The 25,379-nt window shown below is 45.4% G+C and overlaps 1 protein-coding gene across 1 annotated transcript in view; it reads right to left on the bottom strand.

The window, feature by feature from the left end:
- ZNF292 (zinc finger protein 292) overlaps positions 1–25,379 on the bottom strand; it is an 84,135-nt gene that overhangs the window by 45,434 nt on the left and 13,322 nt on the right. Inside the window, exons 2-3 of the mRNA XM_040428739.1 lie at positions 11,023–11,177; positions 3,802–3,880 (exon numbers count right to left, since the gene is read on the bottom strand). Of these exons, the coding sequence (XP_040284673.1) occupies positions 3,802–3,880; positions 11,023–11,177 (234 nt within the window). The remainder of the gene's footprint in view (positions 1–3,801; positions 3,881–11,022; positions 11,178–25,379) is intronic.

Genomic DNA, 25,379 nt, shown 5'->3' with positions numbered 1-25,379 from the left:
CGATAATTTATACCGATATTCTGGGAATTTTCATATTTGAGAAAAAAAAAAATTCCTACACAAATCTGCTGAAAATTAATATGTTTATTGTTAACGTGTATTTTTTATTTTTTTTTGTAAATCTTTTTCATTTATACTTAATATTTTTGTGGTTTTTTTTGTTTTGTTTTACTAACTTTTAGCCCCCTTAGGGACTAGAACCCTTGTCCTATTCACCCTGATAGATCTCTATCAGGGTGAATAGGATCTCACACTGTCCCTGCTGCTCTGTGCTTTGTGCACACAGCAGCATGGAGCTGAACATGGCAGCCAGGGCTTCAATAGCGTCCTGGCTGCCATGGTAACCGATCGGAGCCCCAGGCTTACACTGCTGGGGCTCCGATCGGAGGAGGAGGGGATCCTGTGGCCACTGCCACTAATGAGTAAAACTGGGGGAGGGCTTGGGTGGGGAAGGGGCGCACCAATGTTTTTACTATTGGGATGGGGGGCGCACTGCGCCACCAATGATTAATACTGGGGGGCTTGGGGGGGGATGGCACTGCGCCACCAATGAAGATAAGTCTCTTATTCATATACAGGAGGCGGGAGCTGGCTGCAGAAATCACATAGCCGGCTCCCGACCTCTATGAGCGTTAGCTGCGATCCGCGGCACCTAAGGGGTTAACTACCGCGGACCGCAGCTACCGTTCATAGAGGTCGGGAGCCGGCTATGTGATTTCTGCAGCCAGCTCCCGCCTCCTGTATATGAATTAATGAAAGACTCATCTTCATTGGTGGCGCAGCGGCCACAACCCCTCCCCTCCTCTTGTCTTCTCTCCTGTCATTGGCGGCAGCAGCACAGGGGGAGGAGACACTGCTTCCTTCTACCCTGTGCTGCGGAGGGAACACAGAGAGCGCTGAGAGCAGCGTGTTCTGTGTTCCCAATACGTTATCGGTATATCGGCAAAATAGATGCAGATACCGATAACGTTCAAAATCCTGAATATCGGCCGATATCGGTAAAACCGATAATCGGTCGATCCCTAGTTTTTATTATTATTTTTTTTTACCCTCGATTGACATTATACTTCGCATTCTGTATTAAGAATACTATTATTTTATATTATAACCATGTTATAATGGAAAATAATAAAATCTACAGAACATCTAACGCCAACCCGAACTTCAGTGAAGAAGTCCGGGTTCGGGTTTGGGTACCACATTCTGTTTTTTCTCACATGCGTGCAAAACGCATTGCACTCGCACGGAAAAAAAAACAAAACACCGGAACACAATCGCAGTCAAAACTGACCGAAATTGCGTGCCTACTTGCACGATTTTCCCTGAACGCACCTGCATCGCATCCGGCCCTCACCCGCTAAGCCCGTGTAAATGGGGCCTAAGACGTACCAATACATATTGGGCTACTTTCACATACGCGTTTTGGCTTTCCGTTTGTGAGATCCGTTCAGGGCTCTCACAAGCGGTCCAAAACGGATCAGTTTTGCCCTAATGCATTCTGAATGGAAAAGTATCAGCTCAGAATGCATCAGTTTGCCGCCGATCAGTAACCATTATGCTCTGGAGGCGGACACCTGCCTGCAGCGTTTTGCTGTCCGCTTGACAAAACTGATCCATTCTGGCACATATTGCAAGTCATGGGGACGGATCCGTTTTCTCGGACACAATAGAAAACGGATCCATCTCCCACTGACTTTCAATTGAGTTCATGACGGATCCGTCTTGGCTATATTACAGATAATACAAACAGATCCATTCATGATGGGTGCATGCGGTTGTATTATTGTAACGGATCCGTTTTTGCAGATCCATGACAGATCCGCCCAAAAGACGTGTGAAAGTAGCCTTAGGCTACTTTCACACTCGCGTTCTGTGCTGATCTGTCATGGACGGATCCGTTCAGATAATACAACCGTCTGCATCCGTTCAGAACGGATCCGTTTGTATTATCTTTAACATAGCCAAGACGGGTCAGTCTAGAACACCATTGAAAGTCAATGGAGGGCGGATCAGTTTTCTATTGTGCCAGATTGTGTTAGTGAAAACGGATCCCTCCCCATTGACTTACATTGTGTGCCAGGACGGATCCGTTTGGCTTAGTTACATCAGACGGGCAGCAAAACGCTGCAGGCAGGTGTCCGCCTCCAAAGTGGAATGGAGACTGATCGGAGGCAAACTGATGCATTCTGAGCGGATCCTTTTCCATTCAGAATGCATTAGAATGCAAACTGACCCGTTTTGGACCACTTGTGAGAGCCCTGAACAGATCTCACAAACGGAAAGCCAAAACGCGAGTGTGAACGTAGACTTAGACTTTCTGCCATTCATCAGCACAGTGATGCTGCTGGTGCCTGAAATAACAAAAGCTCCTTACAGCAAGGAGCTTTGTTATTGGTTGGTTTGGGACCATTCAGCTCACCGCTTTGTAGATGTGGAGGCTCCTGCAGCAGTGCATGATCTTCAGCGGGAGGCGACCGGCAGGGTAAGCGTTCTTGCTTACTGAGCAGTGGACTTTAGCCGGGATCCCAGCTCTGAGACCCCTGCTGATCTCTATCGACAGAAATCAGTGCCCGGGCCCCCCACATAACTAGTGCCTAATCCTCCCCTGTGTAGATTGTGACATCATTCTTTCATGCAGCCAAAAGCCGGGGGCCTGGACACTTGCAGCAAACTGTCTCATTCCCATATCTTTAAAACCTTGCTTTTGGTGCTTTGGAGACTCTCACAAACTAAACAAAGTAACTTAAGTGTCATGCATTTGTCTCCCACAGAGCTATATAAATCAGTTTAAAAAGTGTCAAGTAGGTGACTCTTTAAATATGAGCACATCTCTGTTAGTTAGATTGTGCTCGTCTACACACACTGTGACTTAAGCCTGTATTAGACCTAGAGATCCTACAGGCGATTGTTGGGAGGGAAGCGTTCCTTCCTGGCAATAGCCTGCTTGCTAGCTGAGGAGACCGCTGCTATTACATACAACGATCTCCCCCACAGCATGGGGAGGAGCGATCGTTATGCCATTGCTCGTCCCCTTGCTGTCTGTTTGCCAGCAGCAGATCATGATTAGACAGCATGATTTGCCGCCAGCAAATCGTGATCTTTTAGCATGCTGAAACATCAGGATTGCCCAATGAACGAGTGTTTGATCATTCATCAGGTAATCGGCAGAAGTATTACACTGCCAGATGACTGCTAACGAGCGTATATAGAACCTTCAGAAAACAATCAGACCACATTTAATTAGCAATTAATGCAGACAAGCAGGTAGTTCCAAAGTGTTCTCGCAACTATTTAAGGCTACTTTCACACTTGCCCTTGCGTTCAGAGCGGGTACGTCTGATGTCTGCCCAGACAGGTCCGCTCCTATAATGCAGACGTTTGGATCCGTTCAGAACAGATCAGTCTGCATTATAGTTTAGAAAAAATCTTAAGTGTGAAAGTTGTTCAGACGGATCCGTCCAGACTTTACATTGAAAGTCAATGGGGGACGGATCCGTTTGAAAATTGAGCCATATTGTGTTAACTTCAAACTGATCCGTCCCCATTAACTTACATTGTAAGTCTGGATGGATCCGTTTGCCTCTGCACGGCCAGGCGGACACCGGAACGCTGCAACCAGCGTTCGGGTGTCCGCTTGCTGAGCGGAGGCTGAATGCTGCCAGACTGATTCATTCTGAGCGGATCCGCATCCACTCAGAATGCATTGGGGCAGTACGGATGCGTTCGGGGCCGCTTGTGAGAGCCTACAAGCGGAGCCCCGAACGCTAGTGTGAAAGTAGCCTAACACAGACAAAACCTTACCTTTATAGCGCCTTGAAATCTTCCCCAGTGATCACTAGGTAACTCTTGGGGCAAACATAAGAGGAGTTCAACACAGCTTCTACAAAACAAATGAGAAAGTTTAAAGGAAGAAATAGAAAAACAAGAGATTTTAACAAGGGGCTTGGGCAGGGTGCCAAAGTAAAAAAAATATCAATCATCTATGGGTGTGCAGTGCCAAGCTCAAGTTGTTCTCCACCGGAACTTTGGCACCATGCCCGGCTTCTTGACCATGAGTTCACAATCTTAGAGAACCCTTTTAAAGGTTACCAACACCTTGGATTGGCTTGTGCAGCTAGCAGGTACACACAGTACACAGCCAGCTGCATATTAACACACACTAATATATACAGTGCTGCCCATAATTATTCATACCCCAGGCAAATTTTGACTTGGGCTACTTTCACACTTGCGGCAGTGTGATCCAGCGGGCAGGGAAAATAGGCATGTCTTCAGTTTTTTTCGCCGGAGATAAAACCGTAGCATGCTACGGTTTTATCTTTTGCCTGATCAGTCAAAACGACTGAACTAAGGCTACTTTCACACTTGCGGCAGTGTGATCCGGCGAGCAGTTCAGTCGACGGAACTGCCCGCCGGATCCGCAGCTGACTAAAAGCATTTGTGAGACGTATCCGGATGCGGATCAGTCTCACAAATGCATTGCAAAAACGGATCAGTCTCTCCGCTTGTCATGCGGACAGACGGATCCGTCTTGTACATTTTTTCTAATTTTTACCGGTCTGCGCATGCGCAGGCCGGAAGGTCGGATCCGGCATTCCTGTATTCTGAATGCCGGATCCGGTGCTAATACATTCCTATGGGAAAAAATGCCGGCATTCAGGCAAGTCTTCAGTTTTATTCGCCGGAGAGAAAACTGTAGCATGCTGCGGTTTTCTCTTTTGCCTGATCAGTCAAAACGACTGAACTGAAGACATCCTGATGCAAACTGAACGGATTACTCTCCATTCAGAATGCATGGGGATAAAACTGATCAGTTTTTTTCCGGTATAGAGCCCCTAGGACGGAACTCTATGCCGGAAAATAAAAACGCAAGTGTGAAAGTACCCTAAAGACATCCTGAACGGATTGCTCTCCATTCAGAATGCATGGGGATATGCCCGATCTGTTCTTTTCTGGTATAGAGCCCCTGTGACGGAACTCTATGCCGGAAAAGAAAAACGCTAGTGTGAAAGTACCCTTAAAGTTACTTTTATTCAACCAGCAAGTAATTTTTTGACGGGAAATGACATAGGTGTCTCCCAAAAGATAAGACGATGTACAAGGAGCATTATTGTGGAAAAAAAAAAACATTTCTCAGCTTTTATTTACAATTGAGCAAAAAGTGTCCCATTCAAAATTATTCATACCCTTCACAGTCTGTGGGAAAATCCAAAGTTCTATACCATTCCAAATAGTCCAAGCTGTTCTAAAGCATCCTATCTACTCTGATTAATTGGGAACAGCTGTTTTAATCAACTCAACAGTTGAAAAACAGCAGCTCTCTGCAGTTGGTTTGTGGACAGTCATGGCTAAGGCTAGGTCTACACGACGACGACATTTGTCGCGCGACAGATAGGGCACAACTACACTCTAACATTTGTAGCACTAATGTCGCGCGATAATTTTTATAATGGCAGTCTATGGTGTCGCACTGCAACATGCTGCGACTGCGACGCAACAGTCGCAGAAAAATCCATCTCGAATGGATTTTCTGCGACTGTTGCGTCGCAGTATGTTGCAGTGCGACACCATAGACTGCCATTATAAAAATTGTTGCGCGACATTAGTGCAACAAAATGTCGCGCGACAAATGTCATCGTGTAGACGTAGCCTAAGACAAAGAAGCTCAGTGAGGACCTGCGGCTCCGCATTGTGGCTGCTCACAAGTCAAGAAAGGGCTACAAGGCCATTTCTAAATGTTTTCAAGTTCCAGTGGCTACAGTGCAAAGTAATATTAAAAAATACAAGCTGTTCCGCACTGTGGAAAATCTCAGAGGACGTGGTCGGAAGCCAATAGTGACACCTGTGCTGGCCAGGAGGATAGTTAGAGAGGTGAAAAAGAATCCAAGGATCACCACCAAGGCCATCCTGGTGAATCTGGGCTGTGCTGGTGGCAATGTCTCAAGGCAGACAATCCAACGGACACTGCACACTGCTGGGTTCCAAGGAGGACGCCACTTCTCCAGATAAGGCACACAAAAGCTTGCTTGGCCTTTGCAAAAGCTCATCTGGACAAAGAAGAAGACTTCTGGTCTTCTGTGTTATGGTCAGATGAAACAAAAATTGAATTGTTTGGTCACAATGACGTTTCCTTCAATTGGCGTAAAAAAAAAACAGAAGCCTTCAACCCAAAGAACACCATCCCCACTGTCAAATATGGTGGTGGGAACCTAATGCTTTGGGGGTGTTTTTCAGCCAATGGACCAGGGAACCTAATCACAGTAAACGGCCCCATGAAAAAAAGAGCAATACATGAGGATTCTCAACGACAACATCAGGCAGTCTGCAGAGAAACTTGGCCTTGGGCACCAGTGGACATTTTAGCATGACAATGACCCAAAACACACAGCAAAAGTGGTGAAGAAATGGTTAGCAGACAACAACATTAACGTTTTGGAGTGGCCCAGCCAGAGTCCAGACTTGAATCCAATTGAGAATCTGTGGAGGGAGCTAAAGATCAGGGTGATGGCAAGAAGACCCTCCAACCTGAAAGATTTGGAGCTCATTGCTAAAGATGAATGGGTAAAAATACCTGTGGAGACATGCAAAAAGCTGGTCTGCAATTATAGGAAGCGTTTGATTGCTGTAATAGCCAATAAAGGCTTTTCTATTGATTATTGAGAAGGGTATGAATAATTTTGGACTGGACACTTTTTGCTCAAATGTAAATAAAAGATGAGAAATGTTTTTTTTTCCCCCACAATAATGCCTCTTGTACATCGTCTTAATAATTTTTGGGACACACCTATGTCATTTCCCGTCAAAAAATTACTTGCTGGTTGAATAAAAGTAACTAAGTCAAAATTCGCCAGGGGTATGAATAATTATGGGCAGCACTGTGTGATATGTGTGTGTATATATATATATATATATATATATATATATATATATACATACATACATACATACATATACATACACACACATATATACATACACACTAGGATGTTCCACCACGAGTCTCCCTTCTCTGACCTCTCCTGATCACTAAATGAAAGTTTAACTTTGACTTGGGCATAAATCAGCTTAGAAGATCATTGACAAGAGGTTAGAGAGGGCCTGGAGACCTGAGCGGGAACACAGTCAGTCTGGTGGATAGTATACATGCCAGCTCAGGTATTTTATTAATGACCTATCATCTGGATAAGTCATCTGTTCCGACACCCAGGACCCCCGTTGATCAGCCGTTTGAGAAGGAGTCGGTGCTCGCAGTAGCGCCTGGCCTTCTCAAAGCTTTCCGCAGGCCATGTCATGTTTATTGGCCACATGGCCCATTGAAGTGAATGGGGCTGAGCTGAGATACCAAGCTCGGCTGCTATACAATGTACGACAGACACTGTGCTTGCTGAGCAGAGAGAAGGCTGCAGCACTACTGCCAGCTGATCAGCGGGGGTCCTGGGTGTCAGACCCCCACCAATAAGATACTGATAACTTATCCAGAGGATAGGTCATCAGTAAAAAGATCTAAAACCCTTTTAAGAAAAAATAAAAATCACATCACCATCACATCTTCACCAAATCAGGTAAAGATGAACTTCATCCCCAAATTAATTAACTCACTGCATACTGTTCCTGTCACTATCCAAAAACCATTCAAGAGATGATGCAGGATTTTCATGGCCTACTGTCAGGGTAGGGCATCAATATTACATCGGTGGGGGGGGGGGGGTCTAACACGCTGCACTCCCATTCACTTTAATGGGAGCAGCAATGTAGTTGCTAGATTCATCCACTATACAATGAATGGAGCTGTGCAGTTCCCGTGTAAAAGCTACCCTGAAACAGTTAATCTGAGGCGTGGGGTGTCAGATCTCCAACTATGAAACTAATGGCCTATCCTGAGGAAAGGCCATCAGTATAAAATAACCGTGAAAGCTCCTTTAAGGCTATGTTTCTGAGACATTCGTGGCCATTTCATAAGGTCAGGTGAGCCCCCATCAGCAGGTCGCAGGGTCAGCCAAAGGACTATTAGTGGTTCACCCCTGCATTGTAAGTTATTTTGTGTATAGGTGCCCCAGTTCACTGCTCCGCTGCCCTGACTGCTATCCCCTAAATCTAAACTAATCCATAAACTGGACTTGCCCGTTTTCAGCATCTCCACATTATCCTGGCATTTTTTCCCACATGAATGAAGCACCTCCAATTGAGGCTAGCGCGCTTCGCCAAAATATCCAGCATATTCCCTAGGCCCTTTCTGAGTGGTTTATGTGACCATAAACAACCCAAAAAAAACATTCCCAACCAAAAACTCTTTTCACTCCATACTGGTTGTACGGATACAGATTTCAGTACGTATTTACAGATACTGTACTTTGCAATTCTTACATAGATAAAAATGCTCTTTTGAAGGTAAGGGCTGGCGTATATCCAGACTTTACTGCAGATACTCATCCACATTTGTTGTACTGCACATTGTCACAAATTTCTGGTGCAGAATCTGCCTGAACATGGCCTAACAACTACTCATTATTTGCTAAGCAAAGATTTGCTGCAGTAAATTATGCAGCAAGATCCCCTGTTGTAGCCAATGAGCGCAGGTGTCACTTATATTACAGCTTCATCTAACTAAAGGTCCTTTTACATGCAGCAATAATCAGGGTAATTATCAGGGATGAGCGTTCAGAGACCTGTTTGTTCCCAATAATTGGCCTGTGTAAATTGGCTGGCGATCACCCGATGAAAAAGCATTTGCTTGTCCATTGCGAGATTATGTCTTTCAGCCGACACACATACCGTATTTTTCGCCCCATAAGACGCACTTTTTCTCCCCGCAAGCTGCGATGTACGAGTGAGAGGGGACTAGGGGAGGGACTGGGAGGAGGAGCTGGGGGCCGGCAATAGCGGTGGGGCGGTGCAGTCAGTGTAGTATAGCCCCGCCGGTATACTAATATAAGATGTCTTATTCAATTAATAGTTATTAAACATGCCCCCTCACTCCTAATAGTACCTTACATCCTAACCGCTTCTGTAGAATGCAGGCAGGCAGGGCGGGCGGCAGCGTAACTCCCTGATGTCACGTGCCTGTGCCGCCTACTTTATGAATGAAGCAGGCGGCGCAGGCAAGTGACGTCAGTGAGGGACGCGCCGGCCGCCCGGCCTGCCTGAGTTCTACTGAAGCGGTTAGGATGTAAGGTACTATTAGGAGTGAGGGGGCATGTTTAATAACTATTAATTGAATAAGACATCTTATATTTGTATACTGGAGCGGCAGCAGGGATCTGTGGATGACATTTTTATGGGGGACATCTGTGGATGGCACAGGTATGGGATGGGGAGGGGGGGTCGGTCTGTGGATGGCACATATATAACAGTGCAAGCCACAGATCCCCCCCATAACAGTGCAAGCCACAGATCCCCCCCCCCATAACAGTGCAAGCCACAGATCCCCCCCATAACAGTGCAAGCCACAGATCCCCCCCCATAACAGTGCAAGCCACAGATCCCCCCCCATAACAGTGCAAGCCACAGATCCCCCCCCATAACAGTGCAAGCCACAGATCCCCCCCATAACAGTGCAAGCCACAGATCCCCCCCATAACCGTGCAAGCCACAGATCCCCCCCCCCATAACAGTGCCCGTCACAGATCCCCCCCATAACAGTGTCCGTCACAGATCCCCCCCCATAACAGTGTCCGTCATCCACAGATCCCCCCCCATAACAGTGTCCGTCATCCACAGATCCCCCCCCATAACAGTGTCCGTCATCCACAGATCCCCCCCATAACAGTGTCAGTCATCCACAGATCCCCAGTAATAGTGCCATCCACAGACCACCATTAGTTCCAAACCCACAGCACACCTTTTGGTTAAAAATATTTTTTTTCTTATTTTCCTCCCCAAAAACCTAGGTGCGTCTTATGGGCCGGTGCGTCTTATAGGGCGAAAAATACGGTAATACCTTTTTGTGCAGCAGAATGGACTGTGTAAGGACTGTTTCACACCAGTGCGTGCAGTCCAGAAATCACGCTCCATGTGTGATCCTCCGTTCTAGACACTGCTCGTTTTGCAAGAGCGCACGGCATTATACTGATTTATGTGCCTCTGCATGACCTTATTGCTACAGAATCATAGCGACCGCTCTTTGTCAGTATGATCCTATAGAACAGGGCTCAGCAACCTTCAGCACTCCAGCTGCTGCAAAACTACAACTCCCAGCATACAAACTTGAAGCATTCTAGTTTCTGAATAGCAGGGGTGCCGGAGGTTGCTGATCCCTGCTGTAGAATGAAGGTCATGCAGAGGCACTTACGCTACTGCAAGACGAGTAGTGTCCAGAACAGAGGATCACTCTCACACGGAGCGTGATTTCTGGACTGCACACACTCACCTGAAAGAGCCCAAAAGGTGCCTGTACACATGGCAGAACATTACGCCAGAAAATCCGCAGGTGCAGTTTTCTTTTTTTTTCTACAAAGTTGCGGATTTTTTGGTGTGAATTATAATGCACATTTTGTTGCAGGTTTATATGAGAATCTCTCCATTCCATTGATTGGTAAACTCATTCTGCAGTGGAAAACGCTGTGGAAAAATCCACTGCAAAATCTGCACAGATCGTGTTGCAGATTCTTCCGCGCTGATTTATCAGCAGCATTTTCCACTGCAGAATCAGTTTACTAATGAATGAAAAATGGAGAGATTCTCATACACGAAGTCCGCAAAACAAGGTTATTTACATTTTGAAATGTAAAGGGGAACACAACGCAGGGATGGACAATTTTCAGCACCATAGGATAACATGGGGCAAGTCTTAATGTTGCAGAAGGTGTGAAGGCATCTTAAACAGGAATCTGCTGGCCAAGAACAATGATTTTCTACAGGGACAAGAGATCACTGTAGAGATGACTGGAGCTTGTAAATGCAGCCCTCATCTCTGCATTTTACTTAACTCCTGATAATTGGCTGAAATAACCTGTGTAAAAGATCTTTCAAACCAATAAAAAACAAAACAAAAACGATTTCTGTTAGAAACACTTAAATACTTACAAAGCTAGCCGCTCAAGCACTAAGCTGACGTTTTCACACTGCGAGGTGAGGTATGGTCTGGCGTTGGAGTAACTTTGGATGGCCACAGTGTACACTTCCAGCAAGGGCAGAGAATCTTCGGAAGCTTTCCATTTTTCAGCATACTCAAGGAGAGTCTGTATGAAGAGGAGCACACGGTTAGTACACGGCTAATCACTGCCTAGTCAGTTTGCAGTAGATCAGCATTAAGACTTCACGTATAAAAACTGCTCTAAGTAAAAATGGCAGTTTTGTCAGTCACAACTGATCGGATAATTTGTATATTTGCTTTCAGGGGATCACAATATAAACATTTAGGGCTGACTCACAAGAACGTGCCGGGTTCACATCTCCCAGACCAACTGCATCATAGTGTTTTATGATAGTTCCTATCAGATCGCAGGTCTATTGTACTGTACTGACATGATGACGTAAGGGTCCGTTCACACTTGCGATTTCCCTTTCCGCTATTGAGATCAGTCATAGGATTTCAATAGCGGGGGAAAATGCTTCCGTTTTGTCCCCATTCATTGTCAATGGGGACAAAACTAAACTGAACGAAACAGAATGCATTCCATTCCGTTTAGTTGCGTCCTCATCGCAGACAGAATAACGCTGCAAGCAGTGTTTTTCTGTCCCCAATGTGGTGTGAAGCAAGACGGATCCGTCCTGACACACAATGTAAGTCAATGGGGACGGATCTGTTTTTCCTGACACAATAGAAAACGGATCCGTCCCTCATTGACTTTCAGTTGAGTTCATGACGGATCCGTCTTGGCCATGATAAAGATAATACAACCGGATCCGTTCATGATGGATGCAGACGGTTGTATTATCAGAAAGGAAGAGTTTTGCTGATCCATGACAGATAAAAAATAAAAAAAAACGCTGGTGGGAAAGTAGCCCAGGAGATGCGATTGACACACGGGCGGAGTTTCCCAAACTAAGCACAGTCAACTTTTTGTACACAGCTATATTACAAAGCAGTAAATTGACTGGATTTTCTGCACTGCAGCTGTCACTTGACAGGTAAGGCTACTTTCACACTAGCGTTCAGAGAGGATCCGTCTGGTGGTGTCTGCACAGACGGATCCTCTCCTATAATGCAGACGTTTGGATCCGTTCAGAACGGATCCGTCTGCATTATAGTTTAGAAAAAATTCTAAGTCTGAAAGTTGTTCAGACGGATCCGTCCAGACTTTACATTGAAAGTCAATGGGGATGGATCCGTTTGAAAATTGAGCCATATTGTGTCAACTTCAAACGGATCCGTCCCCATTGACTTACATTGTAAGTCTGGACGGATCCGTTTGCCTCCGCACGGCCAGGCGGACACCCGAACGCTGCAAGCAGCGTTCGGGTGTCCGCCTGCTGAGCGGAGTGGAGGCTGAACGCTGCCAGACTGATGCATTCTGAGCGGATCCGCATCCACTTAGAATGCATTGGTAGCTGGACGGATGAGTTCGGGGCCGCTTGTGAGACCCTTCAAACGGAGCTCACAAGCGGAGCCCCGAACGCTAGTGTGAAAGTAGCCTAAGTCAATTAGAAATACATACAGTCTACTGTATCCCCAGCCTCAGGCCACTTTCACATGGTCGCTATTTTGCATCAGTATTTGTAATCCCTTAAACACTACCTGATGTTCAGGAAGATTAGCGCTAATGAGCATTCGTACAAATGCTCATTAGCGATGTTCTACTGGTGTAATGGTGCCGCCAATTACCCAATAAACAAGCAAAACGTTCGTTCATAGGGTAACAGGATCATTGGTGAGCACACCTAAATCATCATTTGCTGGCAGGAGGTCGTGCCATCCAAAACAGCCTCTGCTACAATGATTATGTATGGGGATGAGCTATGGTGGTAGTGATCACTCCTCCACATACTGTGGAGGAGATTGGTGCGTGTAAATGCAGAGGTCTCCCCCGTAGACGAGCAGGCATTTGTTGGGCGACTGCTTTAACTGCTCATATCTCTGGATAGGCAGCATTCCAAGCTTTCAAACAAGACCAGCATGAGAGCATTACCTTTACTACATGAGAGGATATCACTGTTATTGGGATGTAGTGAATGTAGGTTGGAATGCCAGCTTTCAAACAAGACCAGGCCCATGTCTCTAGCTGCTGCCAATTAGGAGATATGAGCAGCTAAAGCAGACCTCCCCCTCATGAGTAAAAGGGGATGTCCCACAAAACATTCTACAGTTTTCAAACCAGCATCTGGATCTGAATACTTTTGTACTTGCATGTAATTAAAAACTTTGCATACCCACGAGTTATTCAATAAAATCTGTATCTGTATAGCACCACCTGCTTTTTCGGATTTCTTTGTCCTGCTCAGAGATGGCCGCACATGCTCAGTTTCATCCTTCAACTACCTCCTGAGCTGTAATAGGGAGAGCTGAGACACGCCCCCTTAGCTGCAGCAGAAAAGACACTCCCCTTGAGCTGTCAGCTTGATATAAATCTAGCCAAGCAATGAATGGGGAGATCTCTGGATCCATGTGAGGTACTGGGCTGGTTCTAGCTTTGTTAGAAAGGGATCGTCATGTACTATATGATGTCCGATTTTCATTTTTTACATTAGTCATGGAATAACCCCTTTAAAGGGTTTCTGTCACCCTGCAAAACTCTTTTTTTTTTGGATAGTTAGATTGCTCATAGTGCGATATAGCAGAATATAATGCTCTTACTTACATTCATGCGGCCGATTCTTTATAAAACAAACTTTTATAATATGTAAATTCGGGCTCTACCAGCAAGTAGGGCGTCTACTTGCTGGTAGCTGCTGCAGAAATCCGCCCCCTCGCCGTGTTGATTGACAGGGCCAGCCGTGATCTCCTCCGGCCGGCCCTGTCAGTAATTCAAAAATCGCGCGCCTCGCGTCATTCGGCGCAGGCGCTCTGAGATGAGGAGGCTCGTCTCCTCAGAGCTCCCTCAGTGCGCCTGCGCCGATGACATCACCGAAAGAGAAGACGTCATCGGCGCAGGCGCACTGAGGGAGTGCTGAGGAGACGAGCCTCCTCATCTCAGAGCGCCTGCGCCGAATGACGCAAGGCGCGCGATTTTTGAATTACTGACAGGGCCGGCCGGAGGAGGAGATCACGGCTGGCCCTGTCAATCAACACGGCGAGGGGGCGGATTTCTGCAGCAGCTACCAGCAAGTAGACGCCCTACTTGCTGGTAGAGCCCGAATTTACATATTATAAAAGTTCGTTTTATAAAGAATCGGCCGCATGAATGTAAGTAAGAGCATTATATTCTGCTATATCGCACTATGAGCAATCTAACTATCCAAAAAAAAAAAAAAATGAGTTTTGCAGGGTGACAGAAACCCTTTAAGTGCTTTTCCCAGAGCCCATGCTGGACTCAGACAAAACAGGTGTTAGAGGACCTGTCAGCTCTTCTGACTTGCCTGTGTTAATAGCTTCATGCATTCCCCACGTAATAACTATTTTGGAGCCTCTACTCTTATGTCCCTCTGTTGTGCCACACAGAGTAGAGGTTTAAATGAATGACAGGTTATACTAAATCTAAGTTACACTGGATCCTTTCCCATAAAACTATACATCAATCTGCTCGGCTCCTGCTCTGCATGGGAGTAGTGAGAAGTAGTACATGTACAGTAAAGCCTCTATTATACAGCCCGATGTGGCAGATTGTCGGTAGGGGGGGAGCATTCCCTCTTGGCAATCGCCTGCTCGTTAGTGGAGGAGACCACTGCTATTACATGTAGCGATCTACTCTGCAGCATGGGGAGGAGCGATCGCTAATGCCATCGCTTGTCCCCATACTGTCTAGTGGTTTGCCGGCAGCAGATCTTTATTAGACCCCACGATACGCTGGCCGCAAGCACAGATTTTTAAGCATACTTAAAAATCTGAATTGCCTGATGAACGAGTGTTTGCTCGTTAGTCGGGAAATCTGTGTCAGTATTAGGGTGCTGGAACACAGTGCAGTTCTGACATGCAGTTAGGAAGCAGGTTTTTATTGCAGCTAGCTGAAATTACTTAAATCATTCCCACAATGCAGAACACCAGGGCTTAATGAGACTGCTAAACTGGCTAACTTGAAAACTGCACCCTGAAGGCATGGCAGAACTGTATGTGTGCCTTCACACTTAGGCCTCATGCACACAAACGTATTTTTTTTTCCAGTGTCCGTTCAGTTTTTTTTTTGCAGACCGTATACGGAACCATTCATTTCAATGGGTCCGCAAATAAAACGGAAGTTACTCCGTGTGCATTCCATATGTCCGTTCCACAAAAAATAGAACATTTCCTGTTATTGTCCACATTATGGACAAGGATAGGACTGTTCTATTAGGGGCCAGCTGTTCTGTTACGTAAAATACGGAATGCACACTGACGTCATCCGTATTTTTTGCAGATCAGTTTTTTTGCAAACCGCAAAATACATACGTCGTGTGCATTACACCGCAAGATGATTGCTAATCGGCTGAAATATCAGCCAGTGTAATACAGCCTTAAAGGAGTTATACCATCTTAGACAATGGGGGCATATCGCTAGGATATGCCCCCATTGTCTGATAGGTGCGGGTCCCACCGCTGGGACCCGCACCTACAAGGAGAACGGAGCGGAGAAAGTGGAGGAGGACGCACTGCGCATGCGCCCTCCATTCATTACTATGGAGCCTCCGAAAATAGCCAAGCGCTGGCTCGGCTATTTCCGTCGGCCCCATAGAAATGAATGGGAGCAGTGGCCGTGCACGCATTGAGGGTGTGGTGTGGGAGGGGGAAGAGGACAGGCCGGTAGGCCCGTTTTATTCACCATTTTCTACACCTGTTTTAGGGATAGAAAATGGTCTAAAATATAAGACAGCAAGGAAGCGGTCTTACTTTTAGAACTGGCGCTGGATGTGCTGAAGTTATGGAGAGGCCGGCTCCTCTTCATAACTTTGGCGGATCAACAACCCCCAACTATTGATCTTTATTAAGACTGGCGTCTAAAATGCCGGTCTTAAATGTGCCCCAAAGTGATTCGGAGTCCACTTCAATCTATCAAAATAAACTGAAAGCTTAAATCTGAGCTGTAAAATCTAGGTGATCGTTTAAATTATCTGCAGATCATTGGAAGGTCTAACAAAGAACATTTATCACCTATCCACAATTTGGACCCTTACTAATAACAAAAATGCGGTTCTTCAGATTCCCTACTGTGAAGAGTAGTGGTGTGCATCCAACAGCACCATTCCATTATCTTCTATGAGATTGTCAAGCAAGCACTTGCCCTCTCCATCAGTTCATGGTGAATCACCATGGTAAAAGATCATGTGACGTACCATGTGATGACCGGAGTGACGTCATCCCAGGTCCTTAAACTATAGTTAATGCTCTCCACAGGTCCTATACAGTAAAAGAGTCAGACGGAGATGCCGGGCATCGCGAGCAAGTGGATTAAGGAGAGTTAAATTATTATTATTATTTTTTTAACCCCTCCAGCCCTGTTTTACTTAGCATTCTGTATTCAGAATGCTATTATTTTCCCTTATAACCATGTTATAAGGGAAAATAATACTATCTACAGAACACCGATCCAAAGCCTGAACTTCTGTGAAGAAGTTCGGGTTTGGGTACCAAACACGCGCAATCTTTCTCACGCGAGTGCAAAACGCATTACAATGTTTTGCACTCGCGCGGAAAAATCGCGGGTGTTCCCGCAACGCACCCGCACATTTTTCCGTATAACCATGTTATAAGGGAAAATAATAATGATCGGGTCTCCATCCCGATCGTCTCCTAGCAACCGTGCGTGAAAATCGCACCGCATCCGCACTTGCTTGCGGATGCTTGCGATTTTCACGCAACCCCATTCACTTCTATCTGGCCTGCGTTGCGTGAAAAATGCAGAATATAGAACATGCTGCGATTTTCACGCAACGCATAAGTGATGCGTGAAAATCACCGCTCATGTGAACAGCCCCATAGAAATGAATGGGTCGGTATTCAGTGCGGGTGCAATGCGTTCACCTCCCGCATCGCATCCGCGCGGAATACTCGCTCGTGTGAAAGGGGCCTTAATACAGGAGGCGGGTACTGGCAGCAGATCAGCAGCAGTTAACCCCTCAGGTGCTGCACCTGACGGGTTAACTGCCACTGATCGCAGCTCCCTGTCAGAGGCAGGGTGCCGGCTATGTGATTCTGCTGCCGGCACCTGCCTCCTGTATTGTGTTATATGGGTCCGGACTTTAAAGGGAACCTGTCATGTGGATATTTGATTATAATCTAACTAATTGCAGAAAGAAGTTGAGAAAAATCCAGCTCCACTTTAAAGGAATGTGCGTTTATTCAGCTTGAGGTTAAAAACTCATCCATGAAATACAAAATTTAGCAGTCTTGTCTACATGTTTCAGGCTACCAGAGACATTTCCAGCCCTTCTTTATGACACATGAGTCATGAAGAAGGGCTGGAAATGTCTCTGGTAGCCCGAAACATGTAGACAAGACTGCTAAATTTTGTATTTCATGGATGAGTTTTTAACCTCAAGCTGAATAAACGCACATTCCTTTGAAGTGGAGCTGGATTTTTCTCAACTTCTTTCTGCATTTGCTGCCCGCACCTGACACGGGCCATCCGTGCTCACAACTAAAGGAAGGGCAGGTGAGAGCTGCTACATTTCTGTTTTCCTATTAATCTAACTAATTATATACAATTATTAACTACTAAAAAGTGCCTTAGATGTATTCACTTACTGGTGTGACAGATGGTTACCTCATAATATACACACAAAGATGCCGCATGCTAATGAGCTAATTTGAGTCCGGCGTGATGTCATTGAGTCAAGCGTATATTTAATTCAGAGCTATAGCCACTCCCCTGCCCACCTGCTGCTGATTCATATGGAAAATAACTGTCAATCAGCAGCAGGTAGGCGGGGAGAGTCAGGAGCTCATGAATATTCATGACTCATCATTATCAGCTGGAGCTTTTCAATACAAGATGTTGGCAGATTGACTGGGTCAATTAAAGAAAGTGACCCAGCATTGTGCTAAGAGAATCAGTCACTTATTTATGTTGCCCTTAGTTAGGACACCATAAAACTGGTGACAGGTTCCCTTTAAGTAGCAGGCTACACAGAGCGGCGCCCAGAGATGTCCCAGGACTTAATTATTCCTGGGCGCCGCTCCGTTCGCCCCATTACTGTCTCCTGCTCTATATGCTAATTACTATCGGAGCAATAGGGGAGGAGACAGCAGCTTCTCTCCTGGGTGTTCCTTCTCCCTGCGCTGCGATCGGACGGCACTAAAGCCAGGGAGAAGGAACGCCCACGAGAGAAGCTTCTGTCTCCTCCCCATTGCTCCAATAGTAATTAACATATGGAGCAGGAGACAGTAATGGGCGGCCGCTCTGTGTAGCCCAATACTTAACCAAGTCCGGACCCAGGAAAAGTGCTATCATTGGTGGCGCAGTGCGCCCACCCCTCCTCCCCTCTCTCCGTTCATTGGTGGCAGCAGCGGCACAGGGGGGAGGGAGAGACTGCTTCCTTCTCCCCTGTGCTGCTGAGAGAACATGAGCGCGCTGACAGCAGCGTGCTCATGTTCTGTGATACTAGACTGCGCAGCAGCACAGCCCAGCATCGAAAAAATTGAAATCCCGGTATTGTATCGATATTGGGACAAACTTATCGATTGCGGGTATCGAAATTTTGATACCCGCAACAACCCTAGTGTACATAGCATTGTGTCGTCACACTGTACTAATCTGTGTGGGACACGTGACCGCTCACTGTGCGGACTACACACAATGCTGTATTCAGAAGAGAGTGCATGTAGTGAGAGCTGTCAGTAATGAGATCTATGTCCTGCTTATAATGCCATGGTTCTGACTGTAGATCGCTGCACTAACGTTAGCAGCAGAAATATCTAATGTGTCTACTAGGGATCGACCGATATTGATTTTTTAGGGCCGATACCGATAATCATGAACTTTCAGGCCGATAGCCGATAATTTATACAGATATTCTGTGAATTTTCATTTTTGGAAAAAATAAAATAAAAAAATAAAAATTCCTACACATCTGCTGAAAATGAATGTGTTTATTGTTAACGTGTAGTAGTTTTTTTCTTGTAAATCTTTCTTTTTCATTTATAATTAATATCTTAGCGTGTGTTTTTTTGTTTTGTTTTTTTTTTTACTTACTATTAGCCCCCTTAGGGACTAGAAGCCTTATCCTATTCACCCCGATAGATCTCTATCAGGGTGAATAGGACCTCACACTCTTCCTGCTGCTCTGTGCTTTGTGTACACAGCAGCATGGAGCTTACCATGGCAACCGATCGGAGCCCCAGGCTTGCACTGCTGGGGCTCCGATCAGAACTTCCACTGAGGAGGAGGAGGGGACCCTGTGGCCACTGCCACCAATGATTAATACTGGGGGGCGCACTGCACCACCAATGAAGATACTTCTCTCATTAATTCATATGCAGGAGCTGGCTGCAAAATCACATAGCTGACTCCCGACCTCTATGTGCGGCACCTGAGGGGTTAACTACCGCAGATCGCAGCTACTTTTCATGGAGGTCGGGAGCCGGCTCTGTGATTCTGCAGCCAGCTCCCGCCTCCTGTATATGAATTAATGAGAGAGGTATCTTCATTGGTGGCGCAGTGGCCACAGCCCAGCCCCTCCCCTCCTCTAATTGGCAGCAGCGGCACAGGGGGGAGGGAGACACTGCTTCCTTCTCCCCTGTGCTGAAGGAACACGGAGAGCGCTGACAGCAGTGCGATCCTTGTTCCCCATACGTTATCGGTATATCGGAAAAATAGATGCCGATAACGTTCAAAATCCTGAATATCGGTCGATTCCGTCTACAAATAATGAACTTTCTACAGAATGGAAAGTGAGAAATAGATCTGCTGATTACAGGCTGTTGTGGATTGGGATAAAATCTTACAAGTTCCAGCAGCCTATATGTAAGTGGCTGCTAGCTGTGCTGTGTAACAGGATGTGGGGGCAGGGCAGCAGAGCTTGTGCATGTGAAATCCACAGGAACACCCACAGAGCCTGATGAGACATCCGAACAGTGAGTGAATCTCACAGAAGAGCATTTCTGAGGGCATGTGAAGCAAAGCCGATACCAGTAAACAAACAAGTGCAATTTTATATGTGCTGCATTACGGTAAATATGCGTTTATTGATTTTTAGTGCACAAAGGTGTCCATAGCCTTTAAGTCCCTACTTGCTCCTCAGGGGAGATAAGCTCTGCATTAGCATGCAGCAATGTCTCCTCTGTATGGAGACTAGAGATTCCTACTGAGATTGCTCTTCCCTATTAAGAATCTTTGCTTCAGAGCAGCAGATCCCTGTTCACATGGCACAACCTGCTGGCTAAATGATGACCATATTGTCACTTTCATCAGCACTATTTATTCCTGTTCTTCTGCTCTGTAACAGGATCAGAATGAAAATAACTGAAGTGCTGGATTCAGGTCATAACCGACACAAAAAGAGCATAACAGACTATAATGGTATCTGTTAGCTTTCCGCTCTGGAGATTTTTTTATTTATTTTTTTTTAAAGGAGAAACTGACAGATGTAGATGTGAACATAGTCTTAATGGACTCCTCACTCAATGCTGAGAAACATAGGCAGTACCATCAGGGACGTGTCAAATTGGCTCCAAATGTAATCTGTGGCAGGACAATCACCCCCTAACAATTAAGGGGACAATTAACCCCTTAAAGACCAGGCCTATTTCCATTTTGCATTTTTCCTCCCCACGTTCCAATAGCCATAACTTTTTTTATTTTTCCGTTCACATAGCTATATGAGGGCTTATTTTTTTTGCGGGACAAGGTGCATTTTTTAATGTCACTGTTTAATTTACCAAGACAAATTGCGTGTTTTTCATTTTTTTTCCCGTTACGATGTTCACCGCACAGGATTTTTTTTAAAATATTTGAATATATTTTCAGATGCGGTGATACCCAATAAATACATAGACAAGCATAATATTAAGGGCTTGTTTACATCTGCTGTACTTTATCCCTTGGCTATAATTGCCTGATCTGCATTCATTCTAGACCCCTCCCAGGGGCTTAGAAACAACAAGCAGGCACCCTCTCCAATATTCACTAATGCCTACTGACCACCAGGCTGCCAGCATGAAGATCACTGCACAAGTCTCCACAAAGCAGTGTGCCTAATGGTCTGACGAGAAGGCAGCTTCCTTCCAATAAGGGCACACAAACAGGAAGACACCAGACAATTCCCTCCATACACTCCCAGCATTACCATGTGTATGCTAGTACATTATTCACAGGCAGGACAATCTGCACTGGAATCAGCAAGACTATAATATTAGGTTCATGCAGATTTTGCTGCTGCCTTTTTTTGCGGATTTCATTGCAGATAATGTTTTCCCATTGAAATTGGGCTTGAAAAAATCTGCAACACATTTTCCACAGCCCACCGATTTTTAGAGTAGAGAATACATGGGTACCGTAATTATTTACGATGTGTATTTTTCTGCAAATGCATTCTGCCACATGTGAACGTAGCCTTATCAGTACTCATTCACTAGCAAACAGTCTCAATTACATTTTTCGGACTTCAAGGTCAGCCAAATGGTCACCCTGCTTTCAAAGACACAAGCTCCATGTGCCAGACTTGTGGCATAAGTTGCGCCTACAGTGGATTTAAATGGGGCTATCCAATCCATACTTAACTGCTAGAAAGGCTAGTCACTGTCGCAGCCAGCTATTGGCTGCACATCCCTTCCGCCGTTGGTTGTTTTGATCCGCGCGCCGGGGAGATGCAGCGTCGTGCGTGCAGAGATGTGTCGGGGTGCAGGTAAGTATGTGCTAGAGGAGGGGCCCGGCATTCTGAGGGTCATTACAGGGACTGGATAATCCCTTTAAGAAATGTTTGCGTCTGTTGTACTGTATCATACCTGGCCTTTTTACCTCTTGCTGGGCAGGATATGCGTGGCTTAGTTGGAGTAAGCATGTTCAATACATTTATTAATATTAAGCTACTCCACTACTAGGGTGATGTAAAAATCCTAGGTGGAATTTAGGGGTCAGGGGCATTTTAATGCCATTTTTGGCACGTTTTTTCGCACGGTCACAAAATGAGCCACATTTATCACAGGTTTTGTGACAATTTAATGAATTTGGCACATTCTAAAATGCCATAATTCCCCTAATGGTGTGGGGCCTGAGGTGCCATTGTGACCTTCACAAACGTATCTGCCCTATTTTGTGTTTTAAAGGTGGATTTGCACTGCCCGAGCCAGAAAATATCAGGAAATCGCTGCTCCTTCCCGATAATTGCCTGCTCATCAGTGGAGGTGAATCACCTCGAGTGAATGGGGACAAGTGATTGTTAATGCCATACCGATTCACAATCTAAGGGCTTGTTCACACGAACGTTCCGCATTTTGCGGTCCACAAATTGCGGATCCGCAAAACACGGATGCCGCACGTGTGCCTGCCACAATTTGCGGAATAGACGGCCCTTTATAGAAATGCCTATTGTCCGCAAAACGGACAAGAATAGGACATAACTCATATAATTTGAGGGGCCACGGAACGGAGCAACAAATGCAGACAGCACACGGAGTGCTATCCACATCTTTTGCGGCCCCATTGAAGTGAATGGGTCCGCACCAGAGCCGCAAGAAAATGTGGCTCGGATGCGAAACAAAACCACGGTCGTGTGAATGAACCCTAATGCTGAAGAAAAGATCATTTCACCCGATGGACAAGCATCTTGCTCATTTATAGGGTGATTGGGAACAAATGTTACTATGGACACTCGCTGCCAATGTGTGGTGTAAATCCACCTCACACACAGCAATGAGACTATTGCTCAGTTACAGAGCGGATGTTTAGGCCCCTGTCACACGGGCGTTGCGGGAAAAGGTGCGGGTGCATTGCGGGAACACCCGCAATTTTTCCGCGCGAGTGCAAAACATTGTATATGCGTTTGGTACCCAAACCCGAACTTCTTCACAGAAGTTCGGGCTTGGGATCGGTGTTCTGTAGATTGTATTATTTTCCCTTATAACATGGTTATAAGGGAAAATAATACATTCTGAATACAGAATGCTTAGTAGGTCATCAATTGAGGGTCAAAAATTAACTCAGCTTCTACTCTTGTTCGCGTAGTTCCCGGTCTCTTCTGAGGAGCTGTGGGCTAAAGGACCTTTGGTGACGTCAGATCACATGCTCCAATCACATGTGATCTGACGTCACCACAGGTCCTAGCCGATAGTTCATCTTTTAAGAAGTAAAGAAGAGACCGGAACTACGCGAACAAGAGGAGAAGGTGAGTCAATTTTTTTATATTTTTTTAACCCTCAATTGATCACCTAAGCATTCTGTATTCAGAATGCTATTATTTTCCCTTATAACCATGTTATAAGGGAAAATAATACAGTGAATAGACTGTCACCTAGCAACCATGCGTGAAAATCGCACCGCATCCGCACTTGCTTGCGGATGCTTGCGATTTTCACGCAACCCCATTCACTTCTATGGGGTGATGCGTGAAAATCACCGCTCATGTGAACAGCCCCATAGAAATGAATGGGTCGGTATTCAGTGCGGGTGCAACGCGTTCACCTACCGCCTCATCTCCTCTCCTCCTTCACTGTCCACAGCTACAAATGCTTGTAATAGTAACTGCCAGAATTAAAAGCGGTTGTCTGGGTTATCCCAACACCACTAAATGCCTGAAAAAAAAAATATAAAAAAAAATAAAAATACCCTAAATACTCTACACTCGCCTGTTTCTCCTGCTGTTAAGGCTGCAGTGGTGACATGCAGGTACAGTCCTGATCAAAAGTTTAAGACCACTTGAAAAATGGCAAAAAAATCATATTTAGCATCGCTGGATCTGTAGAGCTTCAACATGCAACAAGAAGAAATGGGAGTGAGACAAAACATTTTTTGAGCATTCAATTTAATGAAAACAACGAATAAACTGAAACAGGCTGTTTTTCAGCTGATCAAAAGTTTAGGATCACATCTCCAAAAAAAAAAAACTAAACCCCCCCCAAAACAGAAATCCAACTTCCAAACATGAACTCAGTAATGAGTAGCTCCGCCGTTATTGTTTATCACTTCATAAATTCGTTTCGGCATGCTTGATGCAAGCGTTTCCATGAGGTGAGTGGGAACATTTCTCCAAGTGGTGAAGACGGCCGCACGAAGGACATCTACTGTCTGGAACTGTTGTCCATTTTTGTAAACTTTCCTTGACATCCATCCCCAAAGGTTCTCAATTGGATTTAGATCAGGGGAACACGCAAGATGGGCCAAAAGAGTGATGTTATTCTCCTGGAAGAAGTCCCTTCAAGCAGTTCTGTGGCGTTCAAGGAGACGAGGTCTTTGAAGACGTTTTTGAAGCCCTTCAGTCTCAGATGCCATCTGATGGTTATGGGGTGCAGTCAGCACCAGTAAGGGCCTTAATTTGGGTCGAGGATCGTCCAGTGTCTTGACGGACAGCCAATTGGATCCTCCAGCTCAGTGCTGATGACATTTTTTTGGGTCTTCCACTTGACTTTTTTGTTCCATAACCCTCAGGATCATTTAAGAAATTCCAAATGACTGTCTTACTGCGTCCCTCCTCAGCAGCGATGGCGCGCTGTGAGTGACCCTGCTTATGGAGTTCAACAACCCGACCACGTTCATAAAGGGAGAGTTTTTTTTTTACTTTGCCATCACAACGTGTGACTTCCTGACAGAAAATGACAATGAATCCACATCTTTGCACAGATTTGGCCTTTTAAAGGCATGTGGTCCTAAACTTTGGATCAGCTGAAAAACAGCCTGTTTCAGTTTAATCGTTATTTTCAATTAATTGAATGCTCAAAAAATGATTTGTCTGACCCCCTCATTTCTTCTTGTTGCATGTTGAAGCTCTACTTGGAACCTTGTTAAGATCCAACAATGTAAAATATGATTTTTTGCCATTTTTCAAGTGGTCTTAAACTTTTGATCAGGACTGTATATGGTACGTAATCACTGCAGCCATCGCTCTTTCCTAAGTGGTACAAGGTGCACTGAGGCCAATAATTGGCTGCAGCGGTCATTTACCATATGTCTGGATTTCACAATTGCAGCCTTGTATATAAAATGCGGGAGGAGAATCGAAACCACCGCACAGGGAACGGCAAGAAGAATCAAAGTATAGGATGTTTTTTATTTTAAAGGAATTGTCTCACTTCAGCAAATAGAATTTATTATGTAGAGAAAGTTATGTAATACAAGCCACTTACTAATATATTATGATTGTCCATATTGCCTCCTCTGCTGGTCATGCTTGCACACTACTGGTAAAAGTGGCAGCCTCTCTTGGTGGCTGGTACCATGGGA

This window comes from Bufo bufo, chromosome 4 (assembly GCF_905171765.1).
Source record: "Bufo bufo chromosome 4, aBufBuf1.1, whole genome shotgun sequence".
Classification (NCBI taxonomy): domain Eukaryota; kingdom Metazoa; phylum Chordata; class Amphibia; order Anura; family Bufonidae; genus Bufo; species Bufo bufo.
The sequence above is the reverse complement of the archived record's forward strand: the minus strand, read 5'-3'. Positions and strand labels throughout refer to the sequence as shown.